This window comes from Setaria viridis, chromosome 2, assembly GCF_005286985.2.
Source record: "Setaria viridis chromosome 2, Setaria_viridis_v4.0, whole genome shotgun sequence".
NCBI classification, from domain to species: Eukaryota; Viridiplantae; Streptophyta; class Magnoliopsida; order Poales; family Poaceae; genus Setaria; species Setaria viridis.
Window position 1 is genome coordinate 23,081,341 of NC_048264.2, and position 10,012 is coordinate 23,091,352.

A 10,012-nucleotide genomic window follows, 5' to 3' on the forward strand; every position below is an offset into this window, starting at 1 on the left:
TTATATAAACTGGATTATGGTTAAGGATAGTATTGTAAAAGAACATCTTGGAAGGTAGCTTATATTAGTGGAAAATCCTTCATCAGTCCCCGGTCCAAACCCCCTTAATATTGTTGTTGGACCTCGAACTACGAGTTCGCGATTAAAAGTCTCGGCATTTAAGTACCGGGTAACTCACCCGGGACTAAAGGACTAAATCTCGCAAATACGCACATATCGCAAGTCATAAGTCACGTGATTTTTCACGCAAAATGTGCACGTGAGCGGTACGCGGGATTCGAACCCGTGACTTCGTGCATAACTTTCTTACCATATCACATACACAACGCGTGTGATTAAGTAGGGGATGATTTCCTTTTGAAGTCACCCGTGGAGAACCTTTTAATCCCCGTTTGTAGGTTTGTAATACAAATCAGGACTAAAACCTTGAGAAGTTTGTAGTACAAACAAGGACTAAATACTTGAGAAGTATTAGCACCGAGTTGGTATTACAAACCGGGATTGAATTAAAGGGTAGATTTTTTACCGGTTTGTGTTACCAACTGGGACTAAAAGGTCTTCTAGTCCTTTCATTTCAAGATTTTTGTTGAGGATTGATGTTCATTTTTCTACGTTATTTTAGATTATTTATGGTTCGTACACATTATCCATAATCTAAATTATCTGAAGGGATTGTAATATGAAACAAAAAGGACCTTAGTAAGCAAATGTACCGGTGCATCGTTGGTTCTCACTTTCGAGAAAACTTGGGTTAGTGTGCGTGACCCATTCTATGAAAGCAAATGCGGCGGTGCACACTCAACCTGTGAACGAGCCCTTATCGCCCATTTCGAGGATACACGAGGAGCCGCGCTTGCAATAGAGTTTCATAAGAGTTGAAGGTATAGGAAAATTTCTTATTTGATACTAGAAGATGACACAATTCCCTCTATGATCATGAAAGTTTTTTCCTCCCTTATGCTCTACTCGTTTGGATGAGCGCCGATACAAGCCAGGCCAAAATTTGGCAGCTGGCCGTAGATTAAATGGTATTTGGACTATGACCATGATTTGGCAGGGATGGCCTCCCGTAGTTCATTTTGGTGCACTTTGGCCCGCCAAATCGGGGCCACCGAATCGACCGTCGAATTTTGGCCGCGCCGCCGCTTTGGCAGGGCTAGCGTGCGGCAAAATCTAAACGTCCCCTATATGACATGTGTGCCCATTCCGTCGCACTGTTCCGTTAAACCCATGTCAGATTTTTGATTGATGGACCAAATTACCCTTTTGACAGATGGACATCTAGCGTGGGGAGAGGACGATTGAACCTTCCCTCGTTCTCACTCTTCTCATACCCGTCCTCCCTCTTAAACTCTAGATCGAGTGGTGGCTCGGGGTTCCGGTGGTGGGCGGCCGACTCGGCGGCGGGCCAGTTCATGGTTCCGATGGAAAGCGGCGTGCAGGCTGCCCTATATATGCTAATTTATTTATTTTTATTAATATAGTAAAAAAACATGTGTATAATACCGTGTACACGGTCACCCAACCGCTTTGCGTTTACCATTAAAAAAAACACTACTAAGTAAACAAAATATAAGAGATATGAGCAAACATATAAGAATTCGTATAGGACGTGTTTTTCACTTCACATGATGGATGCTCGAAGTTTATGACTTGTAATTATTTCTTTGCCCATCACTAATAATCTAAACCCCCTAGATAGCAACAGCCTTCTTACTTTACCATGCACTAAAAATTCCATTAGTAAAGCTTATCTAATATCTTTATTATCATCTTAAACCTGCTTGATACCCCAAAATTCAGCCTCCGAGTCAGGCATGACAAGTCATAATCTACTTAAGAGTGCAGCTAGATCCACACAGATGTTCTTCCTGTCTCTGCTCGTCCCTTCTTTTCCTGGAGTTTACGTTCATTATAATTCAAAACAAAAGGAAATATGTCAATTCAACAAAAGGGAAAATGTCATAGGCGTCCAGCTAAATGAACGTTATCGTGGTTTCATGCGTATATATAGTCAGTTATTCAGTTTCGATTTGTTTTCTTATTCATCTTTTGAAGAACTGACAAGAGCCCATGGACCTTTAAAAATGAATTAATCTCATCTATCTATCCATGTTAATAGCTCCAATGGCATGTAAGAACAGCTACACAGGCCAAGGGGCAAACTGAGAATCAAGAAACAGCTACAAAAATTACAACTAACTTTTTAGTTACAACAATTCATGGCTTTACAATTCCATGAAGCTTCCATCCCCCAAGACCAGCGAGAGAAAAAGCCTGCAGATCATGTCGTTTACAAAATCAGTAAGTCTGCTGAATGATACGAAAGAACTATGAAGGAAAAAGTACGAATGAAGCATATTTGTCCAATAGAATTATACTAACCTCAACCCATGATTTCCCTGCAGCTTCTAGCAAAGCAGCGTTACATGTCTTAAGCACAACTGAATCACCAGAAAACATAGAGGCAGCTTCCTCCCATCCTTTATTATGACCCATGCACCTGAGTAATTGTTCTAAAGAAGTGTCATGCTATGTAGAGCAATGAAGTATCAAGCACAGGTCTTAAGACAAAATAATAGAAACTTGAAGCACACATCGAGAACAGATGATAACGAACAAGAACTTGCAATGACTCACATCACAGTTAAGATCTCGTCGCTCGAATATTCACAGATTGCCTTTTGCAAATGCTCTGCAGTTTGGCCATCCATTGCCGCAATTGAGTAGAAACTTGGGATAAAGTGTACCACAGCTTGAGACAATCCCTGGACATGCTCTTGCAGGATCTTAAGAGTTTCCTTCGTGCGCATTGCATCACTGTGTAGAAAGAGAATCATCAATGATAACAAGAATGATATGTTCTATTACTATGCATATTAGTTCATCACATTGTGTGATTAATTTAATCATCTTAATTCTCCAAAGACACTAAACTTTAAACAAACAGGTTAGAATGTGCCAATAATGTTTTGCTCCAAGAAAAAAATAACACATGAGCAGAGAAGCAAGAAATGTAATACATGAATTGAACAGTCATTACATGTTCATTCTGGCAAAACAGGTTAACACAAAAGGAAATAGTATAATAAACATCATGAGCGACACTATAGCCCTGTTCCATGGAAAAACACACATGCAGAATAGTCTTGCAGGTTCATTCCGCTAAAACATGTTGGTGCCAAAAGTAAATTGGTGCAACAATTTATTTGATGAGACGATACATATTCAAACATATGAACACCAAATCTATATGTATGAAAATGCAGGATCTACCCCCATTCCTGTGGGAAAAAACAGAAGACAACTAAAGCAGAAGCTAAAATACAATATAAACATCGTGAGCCAAGAACAGCAAACTATACCTACATTAAACACTAAGGAAAGAAACACTAAGAAACAGAACAGATACAAACCTGCTTGCAAAAATAAAATGGAAAAAATGCAAACCCATTAAGTTAGGTAGCAGAAACTAATATTTTTCAAATGCAACCAAATTGCATCTTGAAGCTTTCGTACTTTATGCACAGCCGCTATATATGGTAAGCCATCATAATTCGTGCATGCTCTGTTACATAAATAGTAACACACCTGCACAGGATAAGCTCAGGTATCCATCCCATTTGTTGGAGCTTATTAGAAACGCTGATTGCATCAGCTCTCCCAGCCTTGCTTAGAGGTCTGTCATGATCTGACATTAGGACACATGTTAAACCCTGTTCTTCAGAACAAAATGCAAGAGGTGTGCAATCACAAAGGAAAATACATTTGAACACCTAGAAACGGAGCCCCTTGTTCAGATAACTACCAATAAGACTTAAAATATTTATGATGTTGTATCTTGCCCAGATGGTCAATGTGCTGGAACAGCTCTATACGACTCCAGCAATAATCTTGCTAAAGCACCACAACATTTCATTAGTCCAAAAAAAGCAGAGGCACCAGATCAGCTATTCACATGTAGCAGTAAACAAACATCATCATTCCTCCACATCCAACGCTCCTAATTCCGGCAATGCTCCTTCCTACCGAGTGGAAGGTAAATTGACACACAAACTCTTGGAACCCTCCAGCGCACAGCCAATCTGACGCTGCTGCGCTTGACGTACCTCTGGTGAAGCGCCCCCCGGCGGCGCTCTCACCGTGGCGGAGGAGGATGAGGCGGCGGCGCGGCGTCGTGGAGGGCGCGCCCGCGACCGCCGGCTCCGCTGCGGCCGCCGGCGCCTCGACGGAGACGGAGACGGAGCGGGCGACGGCGCGAGGCGGGCGGCAGGCGGCCGGCGCGCGGAAGGAGGAGAGGAGGAAGCGCGGGGCCGGGGAGCAGGAGCGGGAGAGCAGTGCGGCGGGAAGAGGAGCTGGAGCTCTCATCTTCCGGTGGCTATGGGTTGGGTTGATTTGGCTGCTGACATGGGATGCTTGCCACGGGAGGGAGAAAGGATAGGTGAGGTTGCTCTATGCCTGTTGTACTACCCGTTTCTACAAGCCGCTCGTGCACTCTAGATTTTGCTAATTTTGGGGCTGTCTGGCAATAGGGTATTAAACACCCGTTACATCAGATGTTTGGATGCTAATTAGGAGTATTAAATATAGGTTAATTATAAAACTAATTGCATAGATAGAGTGTAATTCGCGAGACGAATCTATTGAGCCTAATTAGTCCATGATTTGACAATGTAATGCTACAGTAACCATTTGTTAATGATGGATTAATTAGGCTTAATAGATTCGTCTTGCGAATTATCACAAGGTTCTGCAATTAGTTTTATAATTAGCTCATGTTTAGTTCTCCTAATTAGCATCCGAACATATGATATGACACTGTTAAAGTTTAACACCTCGTATCCAAACACCCCGTGTCTATCTTCTTCTTTTTTTTGTTACAGTTACTTTTTAGACGAATTCGGTTAGCTCCAGGAGATCATCTCTGTGTCTGGAATGTATTATAGTACTCTCTCTGTTCTTAAATTATAAATCGTTTTAACTTTTTTAGTTTCATATATATTATTATGGATCTAGATATAGCGTATGTCTAGGTGCATAATAATAATAATAATAATATCTATGAACTTAGACAAGTCAAAACGACCTACGATATGAAACGGAGGGGTAAATACTTAGGAGGCAGTAGAAAATACACTCCTCGAATAATCATGCAGCCATGAAATTTATAAACATAATGACTAGGAAAATGCTTCTTCATATACAACTCATTTGTAACACCAAGTTTACAAAATTAATGAGAAGGAAAATGCTTCAATACAACCCATTTGCATAACACCGTTACAAGTTTACAACTCAATGATTCAAGTGATTTAAACTATTTGATCATTAAGCAACATCTCTCAATGATAAGGTAAAACAACTACACACAATCATAGTATAATGACTTGAGCTCTTCGCCTCTTCCACAATTAAAACGAGTAGAAAGCGTAAATACTCTTAGCTACAGCTTACTTAATGAAGTATCAAATTCATCACAACACTGACATGCACAAACTATTACAAGGTAAGTACGATATGTCTGCGGAAGAAATTCATCAGCCTTCTTATTTTTCTCCGAAAAAGCACAAATGCATATTAGATTAGGGTTCAATGACATGGAAGTCAAGAACTACAGCATATATACACTTTACAGGCCAAACAATGCTGAACAGCTTGCAGCACTTATATAAAAGAATAATATCTGCTCCAAACATCTCGATCAGCTTTGAAGAAATCAAATCGCTTCAACAGCAGCCATCTCTTCCAGAATTTGAGCCAAATGTAACAATACTAAAATTTGAGCAATGGGCAATGGCTACTGCGGAACCATATCATGGTGTTACCATGATACCAGTATACCACCAACATTACTTGTAGGCACATAGCAGAAGATGATAGCGTAAACTCAGCTACCCAGCTTGAAGGCGTCCACGAAAAGGCCCAGACATACGCCAGCTTTCCAGTAGTTCACCATTGAAACCAATTTCTGAAGCCTCCCAGGAGGCCTGGCGTTTGGTTTTCTGTACATAAGCATGCCAATTCCCTCAATGGCAGCCACTATAACACCAGCAACAAGAACATCCCAGTCGCCAGTCTGCCCTAGTATTGTTGCCAAGGCGTTGGCAGTGTAGAAGCCAAGGAGGACGAGGAATATCTTTGTGGGGGAGTTGGTCCTGGCAGAGTTCAGCTTTTCAAGTAGCTCCCTTCCGGCGGCTAGGATGAGTCTGCCCAGCCTTGTCCTACCAAGGAAGCCACTGTCCTCATCAAAATCTTGGCCATCAGTGTTAGATGGCCCACCAGTTTCCAAAGCAAAGGCTGGCCTCAATCCGCAGTTTTTCATCTGGTAACTAAAACAGAGTACAGATATCAAACCGTGGTACCAAAGCTTCTGAGGAGAAGAGAAAAGAACTCTCCACAGCAATATGAAAATAGACAATATTCTATTTTTGTTTCAATCTAGCTTGACAAACCTTGATGCTAAAGCTAACTAGCTGATAATAAAATAAGACCACAATTAATTCGGTATCTAGCTATTTTCCATTTTCATAACTGAAATGATACTCTCTTCAAAGATATATTACACTTAACGAAAAGAGCATATTTTGATGATTTTGACCACTAATACATATAAAATTATTTAAATTGACCATGTGAGAACACATCATTAAATCTTGCGTAGTGCTTCTATGTTCTGGCTATCCCTCAAACCAATTGCATAGATGTTGATAGTGTATGGTTGAAACTTGTAGCTTGCTGACGATTAGATTAAGTGAGGCATTAATGGCTTTTCACTCTTATGGCCGAAAGTGATCTCTCTTTTGTGTATAAATAGATTTCTTGTACTATTTTCGTTTTCATTATCTAAACTTTTAAGCATGTCCTAGCCTACCTGAATTTTTTTGTAACCTAAAGGCTTTATTGTTGTTTTTAAAGCATTTTGAGCACATAGTACAACACACGGCAAGCTTAACCATGCATGAAAAGTCCCTACAAGAAAGCAAGATTGCTGATGACTCTATTCTCTAGATTTCATAATGCTTAGCTTCCTGAATGGTGCATTTTGTTAATGCAGGTTTATGGATGCTGTCAAATTTATGTGTTTTTGTTAAATGTGGTAGGCCCAGAAGAAATTTCTTATGAAGGTTTCTGTGTTTTGTTAACTGATTTTGTATTAGGAAACTATCCTCACCAATTTTCACTTTATTCGCTTAACCTCCCGAACAAAATATAGGCTCGATTTACTCCCCCAAAACTATATCAGTTGGTGCCAAACTACTCCTAATGAGATTTCTCTTTTTTGTTTCTCCATGTACATGTTAAGTTTTTAGTTCAAATTTTGTGAGGTGACTTGTAACATGATGCCCTATTTTAGAAAAATACTTTAGAAAGTTTTCACGGATAGTTTTCATATAATTCGTATCTGTAGGATCAAAGTTGTATTAAATGTTCTTAACCTATGAAATAATTATTAAAAAATCTTAATGTATTTTTTTCTAACATAAAACATCATGTTCTCTATCTGCTCAAAAAATTTGAACTTAAAATTCAACCTGTGCACGGAGAAAAAAAAAAGAAAAATCTCATTAGGGGGTAGATTGGCCTAAGTGCAATAGTTTGGGGGAGTAAATTGGGTCTAAGTTTTGTTCAGGGGGTTAGCCACACAAACAGAATTGGTTAGGGTACTAAAATGGACCTTTTCGTTTCGTATTATAAACTTAGATACAAAGTAAAGGCCAAATCAACAACAAATCCACCTTTTGACGAAAGATGTTACTATTAAAATGACTACCCTGATCCTCTAAACTTCTGAAACATCCAGGAAGGTGCTTGAACTATTATTTGAAGTGTCATTTTGTAGAAAACAGTTGGAAGTTTGTGCAAGACTTTGATTGATGGAAAGTGGGCAACAATTTGAAGGGAGTTACTGACTATGACTATCTCACTAAGATAAAAGAATGTGGATAACAGAAAAATCTCATACTCACTTGGCAATGCATAGTATTCTCACATCACAGCCCAGTGATTTATGTCATAATAAAGCTCAAACAAGACATCAATTTGAATGGTTTCTATTTATCTTTAACAAAAAAAAAAGTAACATCATGATTCGACACTAAGGGTGCGTTTGGTTCGGTGCCAAACCGTGCCCTGCCAATCGCAGGCGTGCCCGTGCATATTTTGGCCGCTGTTTGGATCGGCACCCGCGCGTTGGCTCGCCGATGCATCCGTGCCCGCAGCTGCCCAGCACTAGTTCATTTTCTCGCCGTTGCGTTGGCGTGCTGTGGGCGCAGGAATTGTCCACCTACGCATAGGCGCGACCTTGGTTGGCGGGGCAGCAGTAGGCCAAAACCAAACGTGCCATTAAAGTGACTGCTTAGGAGCCAAATATAGTACTTTGTTCTTAGTGTTCTTACTGCCTTTTTTTTCTTTCGAACTTTACAGGTAACAGTGCATGAAATGGTCATATTAGTGCACTGAGCTGTATGCAATTAGTTCGTAGCGGAGTTACAGAAGTTATCGAGTGTAATTGTCTACGAACAAATTTGCTAAGCCAGGGGACTATTCGTTTGATGCGGCATCAAATCAAGCTAGTGATGGGGACACAAAAGTTCCAGGTCAGGAACCACTACTGCTGGCACAGGACACGCATCAAAAGAAGAGAGTTATCTAGAACTCACCTGAGAGCCCCTCCGCTACTCTCCTTGGTTGGCCGCAGGAAGCATGCCCGGCTGAGGGGGATGCAGCATCGCGCCGCCGGAGAGCCGCCGCCTCCGCAGAGCCCATCGGACGGAGCCCTCGGAGCGCAGGGAGGGGCCCCACGCCGCACAAGCATGGGCAGCGCGCGCGGGGCAGCTCCTCCGTGCCGAGGACCGAACGGATGCGGCGGCGCGAGCGGCGTCGTCGAGGGGAGGAGCGAGCCTCCCACTGAGTCACTGGCCTGAGGCTTCTACGTGGATGAGAGAGAGCCTCCCCTTCTTGGTTAAGGGGTGGGCCGGCCCGCCGGCGGTCCGCCAGGCCCCACAGGTATTGGGGATTGAGTCCACATTTGTTTTTCGTGCGCCGGGGAGGGTTGCTGGAACCGTCTTTTTTATTTTTAAGCCCTCGTAAATACGTTCCAAACTGAACTAATTCCAAAAATGAACTCTTAGCTTAGCGCCATCCACGCTAGCATCAAGCTTACACGTCACGGCGCCAGCCATCCTGCCGCCAAGGTCCATGCGCAGCTGCTGACGTGGATGCCGACATGGCGGGGGCTTGGCGCCATCCATGATGGCACCAAGCCTTGGCGTCGTGGATCTTGGCGCCAAGCTTGGCGCCGTAGGCCTTGGCGTCGAGCAATTTACCCCATGCCTCGTAGCGTTTCGAACGAAGCAAGTATAATTATTCCGAGGAGTGTGCAACAAAGTACGCTCTAGTTCAACTGGTTAGGACGCGGGCTTCTTATCCCAAACCCCGCCACGTCGGCATCCGCGCCAACAGCTGCGCATGGACCTTGGCGCCAGGATGGCTAGCGCCGAGACATGTAAGCTTGGCGCTAGCGTGAATGGCACCAAGCTAAGGGTCCATTTTTGGAATTGGTTCCGCCAAGGACGTATTTGTGAGAATCTTTCGCAAAAAGGGCTAAAAAATAAAAAAGTCGGTTGCTGGAAACTTAGGTCATGTTTGGTTCCCGTATAACTGAAGTTTAGTCATGTCACATCAAATGTTTGCATACTAATTACGAATATTAAATATAAGTTAATTATAAAATAAATTGTATAAATGAAGGCTAATTCGTGACATGAGACGAAATTATTAAATCTAATTAGTCCATAATTTGACCATGTATTGCTACAGTAAATATGTGCTAATCATGGATTAATTAGGCTTTAATAGATTCGTCTCGCGAATTAGCCATGATTTATGCAATTAGTTTTATAATTAGTTCACATTTAGTCCTTCTAATCGGTATTAAACATCTGATGTGACCCGAAGATCCAAACACCCTATTAGCATCTTACAGTATAATCTTTAAAAGATGAAATCGGCG

The 10,012-nt window shown here is 41.8% G+C and overlaps 2 protein-coding genes across 2 annotated transcripts; both read right to left on the reverse strand.

Annotated features, from left to right (window-relative positions):
* Positions 1-2,074: 2,074 nt before the first annotated feature.
* LOC117842203 (uncharacterized protein At3g52155, chloroplastic) lies at positions 2,075-4,461 on the reverse strand. The gene is made up of 5 exons (XM_034722572.2): positions 4,110-4,461; positions 3,592-3,691; positions 2,641-2,820; positions 2,386-2,503; positions 2,075-2,277 (listed from the first exon to the last, which is right to left on the reverse strand). The coding sequence occupies exons 1-5, from the start codon at positions 4,366-4,368 to the stop codon at positions 2,221-2,223; spliced, it is 714 nt and encodes a 237-aa protein (XP_034578463.1). The 5' UTR covers positions 4,369-4,461; the 3' UTR covers positions 2,075-2,220.
* Positions 4,462-5,450: 989 nt separating this feature from the next.
* On the reverse strand, positions 5,451-8,934 carry LOC117846318 (ycf20-like protein). The gene is made up of 2 exons (XM_034727463.2): positions 8,661-8,934; positions 5,451-6,329 (listed from the first exon to the last, which is right to left on the reverse strand). The coding sequence occupies exons 1-2, from the start codon at positions 8,813-8,815 to the stop codon at positions 5,888-5,890; spliced, it is 597 nt and encodes a 198-aa protein (XP_034583354.1). The 5' UTR covers positions 8,816-8,934; the 3' UTR covers positions 5,451-5,887.
* Positions 8,935-10,012: the final 1,078 nt, after the last annotated feature.